Here is a 19,661-nt window from a genome sequence, read left to right as displayed (position 1 = left end):
TCTGGGCTCCAGGTCCCTCATCTGTAAACTTGGGAGTAGCGGTGTGAGCACCATGTGGAACAGAGACTGTGTCCAAACTGATTAACTTCTATCTACCCCAACGTTTAGAGCAGTGCCTGGCACCTAGTAAGTGCTTAACAGGTCCGTGGCTCAGTGGAAAGAGCCCGGGCTTTGGAGTCAGAGGTCACGGGTTCAAATCCCGACTCCGCCACCTGTCAGCTGTGTGACTTTGGGCCAGTCACTTCACTTCTCTGGGCCTCAGTTCCCTCAGCTGTAAAATGGAGATGAAGACTGTGAGCCCCCACCCCGTGGGACGACCTGATCACCTTGTATCCCCCCAGGGCTTACAACAGTGCTTTGCACTGAGAAGCAGCGTGGCTCAGTGGAAAGAGCACGGATTTTGGAGCCAGAGGTCATGGGTTCGAATCCTGGCTCTGCCACTTGTCAGCTGTGTGACTTTGGGCAAGTCACTCCACTTCTCTGGGCCTCAGTTACCTCATCCGTAAAATGGGGATGAAGACTGTGAGCCCCCTGTGGGACAACCTGATCACCTTGTATACCCCCAGCGCTTAGAACAGTGCCTTGCACATAGTAAGCGCTTAATAAATGCCATTATTAATATTATTATTATTATTATTTGCACATAGTAAGTGCTTAACAAATACCATCATCATCATCATTATTATTAACTATGTTAATGCTAATTATTATTAAATATGCTGGAGACGCAGCATGGCTCACTGGAAAGAGCACGGGCTTTGGAGTCAGAGTTCATGGGTTCAAATCCTGGCTCCGCCAACTGTCAGCTGTGTGACTTTGGGCAAGTCACTTCACTTCTCTGGGCCTCAGTTCCCTCATCTGTAAAATGGGGATTAAGACTGTGAGCCCCCGGTGGGACAACCTGATCACCTTGTAAACTCTCCAGTGCTTAGAACAGTGCTTTGCTAAATGCCATCACCATCATCATGTTGCCAACTTGTACTTCCCAAGCACTTAGTACAGTGCTCTGCACACAGTAAGCGCTCAATAAATACAACTGAATGAATGAACTATATAAATATTAATGATATATTTATCCATATTAACAGTCAGAATAGTTGCTCAGCATCTTGTGTGTGAGTGTGTGTTATGTGTGTGTGTGTGTGTGTGTGTGTGTGTGTGTGTGTGTGTGTGTGTGTGTATATATATATATATATTTATATTATTCTGACTTTGTTATAAATTTCATCCAGTACAGACAATTGGGGGCCCGGGGTGAGGGAGGAAAATCCTGACAGTCTACAGCCTGAGGCCCTTCCTCAAGAGCTGGATGAGGGTTACATGCCCACCCGTCCCCCGGGGGCTTAGCCCCACTGCTTTTCCCTTTTAGGCTGGCCTAGAACAAAAGACATTTGGGTCTTTCCGCCTCTGGCCTGGAATACCCTCCCTCTTCATATTCAACAGAGGATGCCTCTCCCCACCTTCAAAGCCTCATCTCCTCCGACTAGGTCATTTCCTCTTCTCCCACTCCTTTCGGCCCCGCCCTGGTACCGGGATTTGCACCCTTTACTCACCCATTCACTCGTATTTACTGAGCGCTTACTGTGTGCGGAGCACTGTACTAAGTGCTTGGGAAGTACAGGTTGGCAACATATAGAGACGGTCCCTACCCAGCAGCGGGCTCACAATCTAGAAGGGCTCCCCTTCTAGACAACAAAACATATTCACAAAATAAAATAAATAGAATAATCCCTCAGCCCCGTGACACTTATATCCATTCATTCATTCATTCACTCAATCGTGCTTACTGTGTGGTGCTTCCTGTGTGCACAGCACTGTACTAAGCGCTTGGGAAAGTATAATACAGCAACAGAGACAGACAGTCCCTGCCCACAATGAGCTCACAGTCCAGTCTGGCAGCGGGGCTCAGTGGAAAGAACACGGGTTTTGGAGTCAGAGGTCATGGGTTCAAATTCCGGCTCCGCCAGTTGTCAACTGTGTGACTCTGGACCAGTCACTTCACTTCTCTGGGCCTCAGTTAGCTGTAAAATGGGGATTAAGACCGTGAGCCCCCCGTCGGACGACCTGATCGCCTTGGAACCTCCCCGGCGCTTAGAAAGGGCTTGGCACATAGTAAGCGCTTAATAAATGCCATCATTATTATTACTGGCACCTACTTGGTACCAGACACTGAACTAAGCGCTGGGTTAGATATAAGCTCATCAGGTTGGACACCATCCCTGTCCCACATGTGGCTCGCAGTCTTATTCCCCATTTTCCAGATGAGGGAACTGAGGCCCAGAGAAGTGAAGTGACTTGCCCAAGGTCACACAGCAGACAAGCGGCAGAGCCGGGATTGGATCCTAGGTCCTTCTGATTCCCAGACTGGTGCTCTATCCACTAAACCACGCAGCTGATTCATTTATATCAACGTCTGACTCCTCCCCTGGTCTGTTCGCTCTTTGAGGGCAGGGAACCCATCTACCAACTCTGTTATACCGTACTTGGTACGCTGAGTGCTTTGCACACAGTAAGTGCTTCATAAATACAACTGACTGAATGACTTCTGGTAATTTAGGCCTCATCGAGGTTCGGTTCGCAAACCAATGCTTATCTCTAGGCTTTGCACTACAGAATATTTCCTGATTTCAGAGCCAAGGTGGGGAGGGGTGGGGGGGTGATGTGTTACCTTGGCCTGGGGGTGAGCAGGGGACCCCACCTGCTCCCCCCTGCTTCAAACCAAACACTGAGCCTGGTGTTTTTCGAGCCCTGGCCGGGGTGGATCCTCTGGACGGTAAGCTCGTTGTGGGCAGGGAATGTGTTTGTTTATTGCTATTATGTACTCTCCCAAGCACTCTGCACACAGTAGGCGCTCAATAAATACGACTGGCTGACTGAGACCCCCAGATGCCCCTGCTCAGCCTGATCCCCCAGGCGCCAAGTGAAAATTCAGCCCCGTGGCTGCAGGCATCTGTGGAGGGCTATTTGTCACCGATAACAGAGGAGACCCGCCCAGGAAACTCATTCTTTGGCAGAAGAGATTCAGTCCACTATGGGCTGGGCGGTGACTAAGTTTTCATCGTCACACGTTGGAAAAAAGGAAGCAGGCCCCTTCAGGGCTCCAAGGGCAAGACAAAAGTCCAATCAGGACGCCGCAGTTTTTCCATTTTCAATTCCAGGGGAGGCCGGGGCTGGGCCCAGATTCCTGAAAGGATGAGGATTAAGGCAGGGTCACAAGAAGAGAAACCACCCCTCACCCAAGACTGGCTCTGGCAGGAATACTTGGTTCTCCACAGGACTTTGTGGAGTACAAGCCAACACGGGGACGTTATCATCCCCAAAGATGACGTTACCTAAAGCTTTCCAGGGTTCCAATGTGGGGAGGAGGGAAAGATGGAAGGAAGGAGGGAGGGAGGCAGGGAGAATGAGCGGGAGGGGGAACAAGTGAGCAGAGAAACCCAGATACAGAAGCGAGGGGATTGAGGCTCCGGTGTACTACCCAACTCTGGACAAGTAGGTGATATCTCATTATCTGCGAGAAGATTGATGACAGCCGGAAAACAGCAGTGAGGAGAGCGAGTCTTTCGACGGTTTTCCCATCCACACACCTTCTAAAGCATCCCAAGTGGCTTGGACACCTGGCCAATCGTCTCCAGAAAACTTCCCAGCTGAGCAAGACCGCGTGTGACTAATTTCCCCTCTGACTGGTCAGAAATTGGTAGGGCACTTGACGGGCTGGCAACCCTAAACCCGCACCTCTTTCAGAAGCCCCAGGGATCTCCAGTGGGTAACCGGAGCATCCAAAAGGACAAGGGGACAGTGTCCCGGCGGACGCCTGCTGTCAGGGTCTCGAGGGGACAAGCCTTGCCCTGAAACAAAAACCTTGTAAAGGCGGCTGGCCTGGCAGAGCTGTCTGGGTGGATCTCATTTGGAGCAGCGACAAGTGAACCACGCGAGCAGAAGAAAAACTCGGTCCAGAGAGATACGTTTCTCTTTCTCTGGCGGGGCGGGGAGGGGCTGGGCGGGGGGGAATCTCCTTTCTAGATACAAGAGGGTAGTTTATCTGAAAGATTCTTAAGTGAATCACTGAAAATCATCTTTCTTCCTCTAGTCTCCATCCAAAGAAATAACTGCACCTGAAGTGGGCCACTACCACAGGAAGGGTGGACGGGCTGCCCCGACTCTCGAGAGAGGGCACAGGGTTTTTCCCCTAGGGTCGCTGGTTTGGCCTCTCTGGATCAGCGCGCTTCGCTACCACCCCCAGGAATGACTGAGGATTTCTCGTCCCCCGAGTCCTTTACAGTTACCGGTCTTGGCCACGCACCAACCGGGAGGACCATGGGTCCACCAAAGGATGTCCAGCAGGGTGATGGCCGTGGATGAGGCATTGGGTCACTGAGCTGGACATCTGTCCCCCAAGGTGGCCGGGGGTAGGGGGGCCCGGGAGTTCCCGCGGTGCCCGCTAAGCCAGCTCGGGCCCGATCTGATAACTCCATCCAGGCCCTACCTTTCGGGGTGGAGGACAGCCCGGGCCAGGGTGCCAAGCAGCCGTAAAGAAGGCCACCCGGGGAAAACCCAAGCCAAGCACCCAGAGGGCCGGCCCCTACTTCCCCGAGGGTCATCTTCGAGGGACCTTGCGAAGCACCGCTGAGCCCTAAGCAGAGCCCCGGGGGGCGGAGACCTTCGCACCTGCATCTGGGTCCACGTCACCCTCCGAAGGGAAGGGACAGGGCCCCACCACTTCGGGCGGACTTTCGGGTCGGCAACGCCGGATGGTGATCTGGAACGGAGCCCCCCACAAAACCCGCCAAGGTGGCTGGCGGGAAAAACCCCCACCCGCGGGCAGTGGTGGCCGTGAATCCCTGCGGGGCACAACTCCAAGGCGCCTAGACCAACCCCAAGGAGGCCCCAGAAGCCAGGACAGGAACAGTCCCCCAAAATAGGCCTGGATGTGCTCCCGACCGGCTCTGGACGGGGCCCAGAGGCTACGGGCCCAGGACTCGGGGGCCGGGAAAGGCTGGGCTAAGGTCCTCGCCTCGGGTAAAAACGTCACACCGAGCCAAGCCAGAGGAGATGAGAAGCAACAGTTGCGGAGCGGCTCCCCAGAGACCCCCGTGCTGGGCCACCCGGCTCAAGTTACTCGAGGGAACTCTGGAGCAGGGAGAGCAGGGTGGCAAAGCAAGCCCAGTGAAGGTGGGGAGGGGCCCTAACCCAGGGGCAGCGAGTCATATTTAAAAATACCCAGGGAGAGGAAATCATTTAAAGGGACAGAGAGGACGCCCTTGGAGGCCGTCGGCTGGAGAACACGAACACCCGGCGCTTAAATTTCATCGGCCGCCCACATCGTGCCCCTGGGCCCGGCCTACTTTCTCTTGGAGCCCATCGGGAATCGGGACAGGGCACGTGAATGTCTGATCACGGACAGAAGCTGGGAAAGGGTTCCTTGACACACGGCAGCCCCGCACACGCCGCTCCTAATTTCCCCGGCCGTCGCGAGCCAAAACAAGCAACGGAAAGTTCCACCCCAGAGTGGGAGAATTCGGCAGGCCGAGAGTCGGCGTGCGGCCCTGCCGGGGGGACGCGCGGGGGTGGGTGTTTTGGGGAGGGGCGCCCGAGCCCCTGGGTGACGGGGCAGCTGGGAGGCGTGATCCGGGCAGGTCGGGGCTTGGACGCGCTGCCTGGAGGCATCGAGGAAATGAAACCAGTGAGTCAAGGCGCCGCAATGGGCCCAGCGAGTCACAACGGAAAGAGTCAGCTGAAGGCCCATTTCTCGCCAACAGTCAGGGTCCCGTCTGAGCCGGGCTTGCCTTCTCACGGGACCCCGAGTTCAGGACAACTCCCGCCTCAGTCCCGGCCGGGGCCGCCATCGGCTCTCCCGTCGCGGCGACACGCGGGGCCGAGGCGGTCACGCGCTGGGGGGAAGAAGGACCTGGTTCTGATCCCATCTCTGCCACTTCTCTGCTGTGTGACCCTGGGCAAGTTCCTTCGCTTCTCTGGGCCTCGTTCACCTCATCTATAAGTTGAGACTGTGAGCCTGTTGGGCAGGGGCTGTGTCCAACCCGATTTGCTTCTCTTCACCCCAGCGCTTAGTACAGCGCCTGGCACATAGTGAGTGTTAAACAAATACCAAAATCATTATTATCGTTGTTGTTAATAAGGTCCCAGCTCCAGGCATCGCTCGCATTGCCTTCCCCAAGAACTCCTGCAGGGACCAGAAGGACAGGCCGAGGGCTCTTCCCCGGAGAAGAGGACGCGCCTCAGCTTGTGTGGGAATGGGAAGCAGCGTGGCTCAGTGGAAAGAGCCCGGGCTTTGGAGTCAGAGGTCATGGGTTCAAATCCCGGCTCCGCCACTCGTCAGCTGTGTGACTTTGGGCAAGTCGCTTCACTTCTCTGTGCCTCAGTTCCCTCGTCTGTAAAATGGGGATTGAGACTGTGAGCCCCCCGTGGGACACCCTGATCGCCTTGTAACCTCCCCAGCGCTTAGAACAGTGCTTTGCACATAGTAAGCGCTTAATAAATGCCATCAAAAAAAAAAAATGGAGATCGGGACATCCTGGAGGGCAGCACCCGCTGGCTCAGTTGCCGCCCTGGTGCGGCACGGTAACCGGGCTCTGGCTCGGTCTGCCCAGGGGTGACCCAGAGCCAGGGCAGCAGGAAGAACATTTCCCGAGCGCCCGCCTGCCTGCTAAGTGCAGGGGCACCGGTTCTCCCTTCACCTGGGGGCATCCGAAACCTCACCTTTGGATTCCGCCCTCTGTTAGCCTTGGGTTCCCTGTTAAACTCCAGAAATCCACAAGAATCCCCGCTTTCTCCAATGAACACTTTGCCCTCCCCACCAGATGTGCCCAATTTCCCGCTCCTCGTGCGGTCAATCTTATTTGCTGACTGACGTTGACGATCGAGTCCCGGAGGGCAGTTGGTGAAGAGACGGAGCTCCATAACCCTAAACTCACTTAACCGCTAAATCCGAAGGAGAAACGAGGGCAGAAATCAATAAGATCAAGTCGAGTTGGGAATAGCTGAAAAGCCAAATATGAGACTGGACAGCCAGGTCAAATGTTAAATGATATCGATTAAGCCTCCACAACACGTCAAAAGCGGCGCGCTCGGCACTGGGGGTGATGAGCATAATCAGATCGGACGGGGTCCCTGTCCCAAACAGGGCTCCACGTTAGAGGGAGAGGGAAGGAGAGCGAGAATCTTAATCCCACTTTGCAGATGGGGAGACCGAGGCCCGGCTCGTTCTGGATTCCCAATCCCACGTTCTTTCCACCGAGCCACACGACTAGGAAAAAGCAGCTGAATTTGAAGCAGACCAGAAAATCAAGATCGAAAAAACTAGGAAGGTGGCAAACACATCTTCCCCAAACAAGTCCTAAACATGGATGCCTCACTAAACCCTGACACGTTTTCTCATAACGAGCCACCGTGACACTTAGACTGGCTCCTAAGTGGACTCGCTGTCCCAGACGGCACCTTTATCTTTAGGGTTCTCTTCCCCGTGTGTCGTCAAGGGAATCAGCATCACTCCAAAAAAATACAAAAAAAAGGAGCTCCCTTGGGCAACATCCAAAAGTCCTGAAATGAAGCACTATTTCAACTCTGTTACCCACCTGACTCGTTTCTTCGGTCCCCATCCTTCTCCAGAGAAACTTTGTGAAGTCTCTGAGTAGTTTTGCAGCGGGGCCTAGTGGAAGAAACATGGGACCGGGAGACAGGACACCTGGGTTTTAAACCCAGCTCTGTGACACTGGGCAAATCACTTTTCCTCTGCGGGCTTCAGTTTCCTCCTCCGTAAAATGGAGACGGGATAGCAGCGTGGCCTAGTGGATAAAGCCTGGGAATCACAAGGACCTGGGTTCTAATCCCAGCTCCGCCACCTGTCTGCTGTGTGAACTTGGGCAAGTCACTTCACTGTGCCTCAGTTTCCTCATCCGTAAAACGGGGATTAAGCTATGAGCCTCACGTGGGACAGGGACTGTGTTCTACCCGATTAGCTGGTATCTACCCCAGCGCTTAGTACAGCACCTGGCACACAGTAAGCGCTTAACAAATACCACTAAAAAAAAAAAAGCTACTCTCCCTCCCTTCTGGGCAGTGAATCCAATGGAGGAACTGGATCCAAACTCATTATCTGTTGTCTCCCCGCTATGCTTAGCACATAGGAAGGCCCTTCATAAATGCCATCACCATCATCATCATCAATCGTATTTATTGAGCGCTTACTATGTGCAGAGCACTGTACTAAGCGCTTGGGAAGTACAAATTGGCAACATATAGAGACAGTCCCTACCCAACATTGGGCTCACCACCATCTTCATTATTACTGTAAAAAGGCAGGTGCACCAGCTTGGAGAGAGTCTTAGAGGAGAGCTACCGAATCTCTCCTTACCACATTTCCACACTCGGAAAAGTGTACTAAATTTTTCAAAAAGGAAGAACCGAAAGCACTGAAACAGGAAGCGATCCCTTTGACAGGTGTGGGAGTTGAAAAAAATTGCTCCGCCGGCCAACCGCTGGAAGTCAGATGTTCCATACCATTTTTTAAACCAATTCCCCCAACGGGTCCCAAGCTTTTCTACGGGAGAAATTCTTTAGGAGCCATCCACTTGTTATCCTAACAGCGGGTTTCTGGTCGACGAGCACCGGCCAACAAAGACAGGCCCGAGAATCGTCGGAAGCCGCTTTCCTTCGGGGCCTTCGGAAGGGAGGAAGGGCCGGATCGAGCCACCCCTTGGCATCGGAAGAGCTGCACAACCGGGAGAGCACGGGGCACCTGGGTTGGGCCGTCCGGCCAAGCCACCATCGTCCCAAGGAAGATGGGCAGGCCGCCCGGACGGCCGAGGGGCTCTGGGGGGCGAGGGCGGCCGGGCACCCCACCGATCGATCGATCGCGGGTGTTTCGTGAGCCCTTCCTGCGTGCGGGGCACGGTGCTAAGCGCTTGGGCAAGTACAAAACGACAGAATTGGGGCGCATGACTCCTGCCCACGAGGCTAGGCCCGCCGCCCTCGAGGTGTTCGGATACTCGGTCTACCCTTTCAGGCGACCGCCGTGTGACGGGCTGCCGGCGGAAACCTTTCCCGAAGCGGACCCGGGGGGCTCTACGAGAAGGGTCACGCCTTCAGCTGGACACGGAGGGCCACCACCGACCGCTCCCACGAAAGCCTTCCGGATACACGATGAATACCCCGTCCTGGCTCCAAAGGAACCTCAGTGTGGGAATGGCGGCGAGACTGCCTTGTGATTTTGACGGAACCGGTGAGGAGGGGAAAGCAGCGTTACGGCTGCGGCCTGGGAATCGGCTCAGCTGACGTGTCCTATCAATGCGCGCTGTTATTAGACCGTGGCCACAGGCCTCGAGTTTTCTGTGATGGGGACAATTTACATGTTTGTTTTTCCAATCTCATCCCCTAAAGCTGCCGATTTCGCAGTGCCACTCGGACAGACTCTCTTAACCCCAGGCGATCCGTAGTCACCTGTTGCTTCCTCTTTCGCTCTTCTTCTCCTCCAGCTAATTCCCTATAACGTCTCACTCGGGATCAGCACGTGACACGTCAAAAGAAACCAAGCACAGAGGCGAAGAGGACCCGCTTTCGCTCTTGGTTTGCTGTAAAATGCTAAACTAAACAACTTTCCGAAACGCTATAATTTCTTCTCCGGAAAACCGCTTCACCAACAAACAGTTCTAAACTTTTTTTTACTTAATGGACTACCGTCCTCGGGCCCTCTAGTGAGACCTGTCAAGGAAAGGTCAGACGGAGCAGCTCAACCGGGCCCGGGGCTCACGTGTGACTCATCCGGCCAGAGACGCGACTTGTTTCCTCCCGATATTACAAACTATGAGGAACCGCGTCGTCGGGCTGAAAAGCTCCTGGATTTGGAACCGGGCAGATGGGCCAGAGAAAGTCTTTGGGGTGGGTTCCCGGGCTAAGAAGAAAACTGGGGGTAACTTCTCCGCCAGGGCCCTGAGACAAATGGGGCGGAGGGGGAGCCAGGGACCTGTCCGAGGATACCGCCCGACACCTGGGCGGAGAGGGATGTGCCCTGGGGAAAGGGCCAGGACCCTAATAAAAACTGCTCTTCACCCACCCCCGTCTTGGCCTCCTAGATGTAGAAATGAGTCCCACAGTCGTAAAAGCCCGACTGCGTGGCTGTCAGAGTTGCACCTTGCACGGGATGAGGAGGGGTGGGTCCCGAGCCCCCCTCCTCTGGGCAGGCCCACCGGGAGTGAGGAGGAGGGGCTCCCTCCCCTCCCCTCCGGCCGGGTCCGGCTTCCTTGTCCAGTTGGGCCGCTCCCCTGGCCAGGACTGGGTCCCGGCCCACGCCTCCTCTTCCCCTCCATTCGCAGCCCGGACTCTGGACCTTCGGCTCTCCCTCCGTGTCCTCTACGCAACACCTCCGGGATGGACTCTAGACCCCTGCCCACTGCGCTCCCCTATCACGCCTCCAGCTTGGGCCCCGGAACACGGGCTCCCTGTCCGTGCCCTGCCTCGATGACACCTCCGGCCTGTTCTCTAGATCCTGGCCCGCCCTCGGTGCCCTCCTGGGCTCTGGACCCTTGCCCACCCCCGTCCCAGGTCCGGCCCGGACCCCAGCCCCCAGGATGGCCCTCCGTGCCCTCTCCCCCGGGTCACACCTCCGGCCTGGGCCCCGGGGCCCTCCATCACACCTCCAGCCCAGCTCTCGACCCGTGGCTCTCGACCCGTGCCCGCCTCCGTGCCCTCGCCCACCCCATCCTGAACGACTGGCTCTCCATGCCCTGCCCCATCCCGCGGCCAGGCCGGCCTTCGGACCCGCAGACTTCCTTCATTCACTCGATAGTCTTTATTGAGCGCTCCTGACTGCGTGCAGAGCACTGGATTAAGCGCTTTGGGAAGGACAAGTCGGCAACAGATAGAGACGGACCCTACCCGACAACGTTCAGCTGTGTGACCCCGGGCCGACGCTGAACTTCTCTGGACCTCAGTGACCTCATCTGTCAAATGGGGATGAAGACTGGGAGCCCCACGGGGGACAGCCTGATCACCTTGTATCCCCCCAGTGCTTAGAAGAGTGCTTGGCACATAGTAAGTGCTTAATAAATGCCATTATTATTATTATTCTCTGGGCCTCAGTTCCCTCATCTGCCAAATGGGGATGAAGACTGAGAACTCCACGGGGGACAACCTGATCACCTTGTATCCTCCCCACCACCAAGCAGTGCTTGGCCTGTAATAAGCACCTAACAAATGCCCTCATGATGATTATGAAGCAGCACGGCTCAGTGGAAAGAGCCCGGGCTTTGGAGTCAGAGGTCACGGGTTCAAATTCCGGCTCCACCACTTGTCAGCTGGGTGACTTTGGGCGAGTCACCTCGCTTCTCTGGGCATCAGTGACCTCATCTGTCAAATGGGGATGAAGACTGCGAGCCCCCCAGGGGACAACCTGATCACCTTGTAACCTGCCCAGCGGTTAGAGCAGTGCTTTGCACATAGTAAGCGCTTAATAAATGCCATTATTATTATTATTATTCTCTGGGCCTCAGTAACCTCATCTGTCAAACGGGGATGAAGAATGCAAGCCCCCCGGGGGACAACCTGATCACCTTGTAACCTGCCCAGCGGTTAGTGCAGTGCTTTGCACGTAGTAAGCGCTTAATAAATGCCATTATTATGATGATGATCACCTTGTATCCCCCCCTTATGCCCCCCCAAGGGGTGTTTGGCCCATAGTATGCCCTGATAATGATGATGAGTGTCCTTCGATTCTTCCCGCGCCCCCCGACCCGGTGCCCGGGGTGGTTTGCCTGGTGCCCTCACCACCTTGTAACCTGCCCAGTGGTTAGGGCAGTGCTTTGCACATAGTAAGCACTTAATAAACACCATTATTATTATTATTATTCTTTGGGCCTCAGTGACCTCATCTGTCAAACGGGGATGAAGACTGCGAACCCCCCGGGGGACAACTTGACCACCCTGTAACCTGCTCGGCGCTTAGGGTAGTGCTTTGCACATAGTAAGTGCTTCATAAATGCCATTATTATTATTCTCTGGGCCTCAGTGACCTCATGTGTCAAACGGGGATGAAGACTGTGAGCCCCCCAGGGGACAACCTGCCTGCCCAGCAGTCGGGGCAGTGCTTTGCCCCTGGTAAGCGCTTAATAAGTGCCATTATTATTAATGTCTGGGCCTCAATGACCTCATCTGTCAAATGGGGATGAAGACTGCGAGCCCCCAGGGGGACAACCTGCCTGCCCAGCGGTTAGGGCAGTGCTCTGCACGTAGTAAGCGCTTAATAACTGCCGTTATTATGATGATGATCACCTTGCATCCCCCCACGGCCCCAAGGGGTGCTTGGCCCATAGTATGCCCTGATAATGATGATGGGTGTTCTTCATTGATTCCGTCGTCTTTCTTGAGCGCTTATTGTGTGCAGAACACTGTACTAAGCGCTTGGGAAGTCCAAGTTGGCAACACATAGAGACGGTCCCTACCCAAGGGTGGGATTCCTCCTGCGCCCCCGGGCCTCGGGTGCCCACCCGGTGCCCCCTGACCTCCTCGGTCTGCTTGCGGAGCGCCTTCTCCCGCTCGTACTGGGTGATGAGCCGCCTGATCACCTTGTAACCTGCCAGTGGTTAGGGCAGTGCTTTGCACATAGTAAGCACTTAATAAACGCCATTATTATTATTATTATTCTTTGGGCCTCAGTGACCTCATCTGTCAAACGGGGATGAAGACTGCGAACCCCCCGGGGGACAACCTGACCACCATGTAACCTGCTCAGCGCTTAGAACAGTGCTCTGGACATAGTAAGTGCTTAATAAATGCCGTTATTATCATTATTATTATTACTAGTCTCTGGGCCTCAGTGACCTCATCTGTCAAACGGGGATGAAGACTGCGAGCCCCCCGGGGGACAACCTGCCTGCCCAGCAGTTAGGGCAGTGCTCTGCACGTGGTAAGGGCTTAATAAATGCCGTTATTATTAGTCTCTAGGCCTCAGTGACCTCATCTATCAAACAAGGATGAAGACCGCGAGCCCTCCGGGGGACAACCTGCCTGCCCGGCGGTTAGTTCAGTGTTCTGCACGTGGTAAGCGCTTAATAAACGCCGTTATTATTAATCTCTAGGCCTCAGTGACCTCATCTGTCAAACGGGGATGAAGACCGCGAGCCCCCCGGGGGACGACCTGCCTGCCCAGCGGTTGGGGCAGTGCTCTGCATGTAGTAAGCGCTTAATAAACGCCGTTATTATTAATCTCTAGGCCTCAATGACCCCATCTGTCAAACGGGGCTAAAGACTGTGAGCCCCCCGGGGGACAACCTGCCTGCCCAGCGGTCGGGGCAGTGCTCTGCACGGAGTAAGCGCTTAATAAATGCCATTATTATTAATCTCTAGGCCTCAGCGACCTCATCTGTCAAACGGGGATGAAGACCGCGAGCCCCCAGGGGGACGACCTGCCTGCCCAGCGGTCGGGGCAGTGCTCTGCATGTAGTAAGCGCTTAATAAAAGCCGTTATTATTAATCTCTAGGCCTCAGTGACCTCATCTGTCAAACGGGGATGAAGACCGCGAGCCCCCCAGGGGACAACCTGACCACCTTGTAACCTTCTCAGGGCTTAAAACAGTGCTCTGGACATAGTAAAAGCTTAATAAATACCGTCATTATTATTATTAGTATTACTAGTCTCTGGGCCTCAGGGACCTCATCTGTCAAACGGGGCTGAAGACTGCGAGCCCCCCGGGGGACAACCTGCCTGCCCAGCGGTTGGGGCAGTGCTCTGCACGTAGTAAGCGCTTAATAAATGCTGTTATTATTAATCTCTAGGCCTCAGTGACCTCATCTATCAAACAAGGATGAAGACCGCGAGCCCTCCGGGGGACAACCTGCCTGCCCAGTGGTTAGGGCAGTGCTTTACGCATAGTAAGCGCTTCATAAACGCCATTATTATTATTATTATTGTTCTTTGGGCCTCAGTGACCTCATCTGTCAAACGGGGATGAAGACCGCGAGCCCCCCGGGGGACGACCTGCCTGCCCGGCGGTTGGGGCAGTGCTCTGCATGTAGTAAGCGCTTAATAAACGCCGTTATTATTAATCTCTAGGCCTCAATGACCCCATCTGTCAAACGGGGCTAAAGACTGTGAGCCCCCCGGGGGACGACCTGCCTGCCCAGCGGTTGGGGCAGTGCTCTGCACGTAGTAAGCGCTTCATAAAAGCCGTTATTATGACGATGATTCCCCAGCTCGCCCCGACGATGATGCTGGGCGCTTACTACGTGCAGAGCACTGTAGTAGGCGGTCGGGCAGTCCAAGGGGGGGGGTGTGTGTGTGGGGGGGGGTGCGTTCCGTACCTCCTCGGCCTGCTTGCGGAGCGCCTTCTCCCGCTCGTACTGCGTGATGAGCTGCTCGTTGTCGTCCCGGAGCAGCTCCAGCTCCACCTGGTGCTCCTGGTCCTGGGCGAACACGGAGTCCAGGTTCTCCAGCACGGCCACCACCAGCGGCATCAGCTCCTTCACCACCTCCTCGTCGTAGCGCCCGATCAGCCGCTCGAACTCGCGGTAGATGGAGCCCGCCAGGCCCGACACCCGCTCCGACATGACGGCCCCGGGGCCCCCGGGCTCCTCCTGGTACACCGCGCCGTCCGACAGCTCCATGGCCGCCCCTCAGGCGGGCTCCCCTCGGGCGGGCTCCCCTCCTCACGCCGGGCTCTGACGGGACCGAGCCTGAGGCGGCCTGAGGGGAGGCGCCGGGCCCAGCGGGCGCGCGCGCGCGCGCGCTGCACACGTCACGCCGCGCTGCACACGTCACGCCGCGCGAGGGGGGGAAGGGGGCGGGGCCGGCGCGCGCATGGGCGGGTGACGTCACCCCGCGCGACGGGAGGGCGGCGCCTCGAGGGGAAGGCGCACGCGCGCTGCACACGTCACGCTCACTGCACACGTCACGCTCACCGACCCACACGTACAAAACCACCCGTTCCCACAGTCTCCCGCCCACAAATACAAGTCGCGTGTCTACTGCGTTTGCTATGCATAAAGTTAATGTGTAATTATTTTAATTGGCATCAAGCTTATGCTTAACGTTTTATGATATTCAATCAATCAATCGTATTTATTGAGCGCTTCCTATGGGCAGAGCACTGTACTAAGCGCTTGGGAAGCACAAATTGGCAGCACATAGAGACGGTCCCTCCCCAACAGTGGGCTCCCAGTCTAAAAGGGGGAGACAGAGAACAGAACCAAACATACCAACAAAATAAAAGAAATAGGATAGATGTGCAGAGCACTGTACTAAGCGCTTGGGAAGTACAAATTGGCAACACACAGAGACGGTCCCTACCCAACAGTGGGCTCACAGTCTAAAAGGGGGAGACAGAGAACAGAACCAAACATACCAACAGAATAAATAGGATAGATGTGCAGAGCACTGTACTAAGCGCTTGGGAAGTACAAATTGGCAACACACAGAGACAGTCCCTACCCAGCAGTGGGCTCACAGTCTAAAAGGGGGAGACAGAGAACAGAACCAAACATACCGACAAAATAAAATAAGTAGGATAGAAATGTACAAGTGAAATAAATAGAGTAATAAATATGTACAGCCATATATACATATATACAGGTGCTGTGGGGAAGGGATACAGATACAAGTCACATCTCTACTGCGTTTGCTGCGCATAAAGTTATATTTTAATTAGCGTCAAGCTTATGCTTAACGTTTTATGATATTCCCAAATTCGGCTTTGCTATTGGCTAGGGAAAATTACCAGGAAGTTTTATAGTGCTGCTACGGAGGGTCGCAGGTTCTGTTTCTCAAACTTTGTGCTGTTGGAGATTTCAGTAAAATATATTCTTCGCTTGACGGTGGCTACTGCAGTGGCAATGCACAGCTGGGTCACGGTATCACTCTTCACAGAGAGTGGCAGTAGGATCCAGTGATCTTTAGGTCCGTGGCTGCTGGAAGTTATTACAGGAAGCTTCAGGTTTTCATGGCTAGCTCAAAGTCACATTTCCATTCATTCATTCAGTCGTAGTTATTGAGCGCTACTGGACTAAGCGCTTGGGGAAGTACAGTTTGGCAACATGTAAAGACGGTCCCTACCCAACAGTGGGCTCACCGTCTAGAAGGGGGAGACAGAGGCCGGGCTTTGGAGTCAGAGGTCGTGGGTTCAAATTCCGGCTCTGCCAAGTGTCAGGAGGCCTTCCCAGACTGAGCCCCTTCCTTCCTCTCCATCCCCCACATCTTACCTCCTTCCCTTCCCCACAGCACCTGTATATATGGATATATGTTTGTACATATTTATTACTCTATTTTACTTGTACATATCTATTCTATTTATTTTATTTTGTTAGTATGTTTGGTTTTGCTCTCCGTCTCCCCCTTTTAGACTGTGAGCCCACTGTTGGGTAAGGACTGTCTCTATATGTTGCCAACTTGGACTTCCCAAGCGCTTAGTACAGTGCTCTGCACACAGTAAGCGCTCAATAAATATGATTGATTGATTGTCAGCTGTGTGACTTTGGGCAAGTCACTTCACTTCTCTGTGCCTCAGTTACTCATCTGGAAAATGGGGAAGAAGACTGTGAGCCCCCCCCCCCCCCCCCCGCCCCCGGGACAACCTGATAACCTTGTAACCTCCCCAGTGCCTAGAACAGTGCTTTGCACATAATAAGCACTTAACAAATGTCATTATTATTATTATTCTCTGGGCTCAGTTACCTCATCTGGAAAATGGGGATGAAGACTGTGAGCCCCCCGTGGGACAACCTGATTACCTTGTAACCTCCCCGGTGCTTAGCACAGTGCCTTGCACATAGTAAGCACTTAGTAAATTGCCAATTTTTATTTAAAAAAAGATACACAACTGGCGTGAGAAGCAGCGTGGCTTAGTGGATAGAGCCTGGCCTGGGTTCTGCCACTTGCTCGCTGTGTGACCTTGGGCAAGTCACTTGACTTCTCTGTGCCTCAGTAACCTCATCTGGAAAATGGGGATTAAGACCGGGAGCCCCGTCGGAAGGCGTCTCTTTATTGTTACACCGTACTCTTCCAAGTGCAGTGTTTTGCAGTCATTCGTTCAATCGTATTTATTGAGCGCTGTGTGCACAGCATTGTGCTAAGCGCTTGGGAAAGTATAAATCAGCAACAGTAGGCACACAGTGAGCGCGCAATAAATACGACTGAGTGGCATGGACTGTGTCCAAATGGATTAGCTTGTCCCTACCCCAGTGTTTGGAACTGTAAATGCTTAACAAATACCATTAAAAAACCAAAAAACACCACAAAAATATACATTCAAAGGGACATCAGAGAAGCAGCGTCGTTCAGTGGAAAGAGGCCCGAGGCCTCGAGGGGGGGAGGCGGAGGCAGCGGCACCCCAACGCGCGTGCGCGCGCGCTGCACACGTCATGGCGGAGGGCGGGGCCGGAGACGCAGAGCGTGCCCCAGGGGAGAGGGTGACGTCATCCCCGCGCGACGGGGGTTGCACCACAAACTGGCAGCGCTGCACACGTCACGCCAGGGGGCGGGGCCGGAGACAAGGAGAGTGTCCCGTGGATGACGTTATCCCCGCGCGACGGGGGGCGGTTGCGCCGCAAACTGGCATTGCTGCACACGTCACGCAGGAGGGCGGGGCCGGAGACTCGGAGGGTTCCCCCGGAGGGAGGGTGACGTCATCCCCACGCGACGGGGGGCGGTGGCGCAGCAAACTGGCAGTGCGCGCGCTGCACACGTCACGCCGGAGGGCGGGGCCGGAGACTCGGAGGGTACCCCCTGGGGGGGGGAAGGTGACGTCACCCCCGCGTGACGGGAGGCCGGGGCCTCGACGGGAATCAATCATCATCATCATCATCATCAATCGTCTTTATTGAGCGCTTACTATATGCAGAGCACTGTACTAAGTGCTTGGGAAGTACAAATTGGCAACATATAGAGACAGTCCCTACCCAGCATTGGGCTCACAGTAATCAATCGTATTTATTGAGCGCTTACTGTGTGCAGAGCACTGGACTAAGCGCTTGGGAAGTACAAGTTGGCAACATATAGAGACGGTCCCTACCCAACAGTGGGCTCACAGTCTAAGAGAATCAATCAATCGTATTTATTGAGCCCTTACTGTGTGCAGAGCACCGTACTAAGCGCTAGGGAAGTCCAAGTTGGCAACAGAGACGGTCCCTACCCAACAGTGGGCTCTCAGTCTAAAAGGGGGAGACAGAGAACAAAACCAAACATACTAACAAAATAAAACAAATAGAATAGATATGTACAAGTAAAATGAATAGAGTAATACATATGTACAAACATATCTACAGGTCACCCTCAGGGGTGGCGTGGCTGCCCCACAGCCCGCACACGTCACGCCGCGGGGGGGCGGGGCCGGGCAGGCGGAGGGAGGGCGACCCCTGGCGGGAGGGGCGGGCCGGGGCCTCGAGGCGAAGGCGGGGCCCGCGGGGGCGCGCGCCACCCTCGGGGGCGGTGGCCCCACAACGTGGCAGCGCGCACGCGCGCTGCGTAGTCACGCGAAAGGCGGGGCCGGCCACCTGGAGGGCGGCCCCCCGCGGGAGGGGGAGGGTGACGTCACCCCCGCGCGCCGCGAGGCCGGTGGCTGGAGAAGGCGGGGCTCGCGGGGGGAGGGGCCACAAACGGGCCGCGCGAGCTGCCTACGTCACTCCCGGAGGGCGTGACGGTGTGACGTCACCGCCGCGCGCCCGAATCCCTGAGGGAGGTGGGGGCCTACGTCACAGTCGGGGGAGTGGCCCCACCAGCTGGCCGCGCGCGCGCGCGCTGCGCACGTCACCCCGCGCGGAGGGCGTGTCCGGGGAGGGTGACGTCACCGTAGGGGGCGTGGCCCCGCAAACTGGCCTCGCGCGCTGCGCACGTCACCCCCCGCAGAGGGCGTGTCCGGGGGGTGACGTCACCAGCGGGGGGAGGGGAGGAGCGTCGCGCTCTGGGCCTCACTGCCCTGCGGGAATAATCCTAATAATAACAACAATAATAATAATAATAATAATAGCATTTATTAAGCGCTTACTATGTGCAAAGCACTGTTCTAAGCGTTGGGAGGCTACAAAGTGATCAGGTTGTTCCACGGGGGGCTCACACTCTTCATCCCCATTTTACAGGTGAGGGAACTGAGGCACAGATAATAATAATGATGGCATTTATTAAGCCCTTACTATGTGCAGAGCACTGTTCTAAGCGCTGGGGAGGTTACAAGGTGATCAGGTTGTCCCACGGGGGGCTCACAGTCTTCATCCCCATTTTACAGATGAGGGAACTGAGGCACAGAGAATAATAATAATAATAATAATAATAATGGCATTTATTACGTGCTTACTATGTGCAAAGCACTGTTCTAAGCACTAGGGAAGTTACGAGGTGATCAGGTTGTCCCACGGGGGGCTCACAGTCTTCATCCCCATTTTACAGATGAGGGAACTGAGGCACAGAGAACAATAATAATAATGGCATTTATTAAGCGCTTACTATGTGCAGAGCACTGTTCTAAGCGCTGGGGAGGTTACAAGGTGATCAGTTTGTCCCATGGGGGGCTCACAGTCTTCATCCCCATTTTACAGTTGAGGTAACTGAGGCACAGAGAATAATAATAATAATGGCATTTATTAAGCGCTTACTATGTGCAGAGCACTGTTCTAAGCGCTGGGGAGGTTACAAGGTGATCAGTTTGTCCCATGGGGGGCTCACAGTC

The 19,661-nt window shown here is 54.9% G+C and overlaps 1 protein-coding gene across 4 annotated transcripts in view; it reads right to left on the bottom strand.

Annotated features, from left to right (window-relative positions):
* Nucleotides 1-14,692, bottom strand: part of SPAG9 (sperm associated antigen 9) — a 74,535-nt gene extending 59,843 nt beyond the window's left edge. For all 4 annotated transcript variants that reach the window (XM_038757353.1, XM_038757355.1, XM_038757354.1 and 1 more), the window contains exon 1: nt 14,311-14,692. In XM_038757353.1, the coding sequence (XP_038613281.1) occupies nt 14,311-14,613 (303 nt within the window). In that variant the 5' untranslated portion in view covers nt 14,614-14,692. The remainder of the gene's footprint in view (nt 1-14,310) is intronic.
* Nucleotides 14,693-19,661: the final 4,969 nt, after the last annotated feature.

This window comes from Tachyglossus aculeatus, chromosome 15 (genome assembly GCF_015852505.1).
Source record: "Tachyglossus aculeatus isolate mTacAcu1 chromosome 15, mTacAcu1.pri, whole genome shotgun sequence".
Taxonomy (NCBI): domain Eukaryota; kingdom Metazoa; phylum Chordata; class Mammalia; order Monotremata; family Tachyglossidae; genus Tachyglossus; species Tachyglossus aculeatus.
This window is presented reverse-complemented; position numbering and strand designations above follow the sequence as displayed.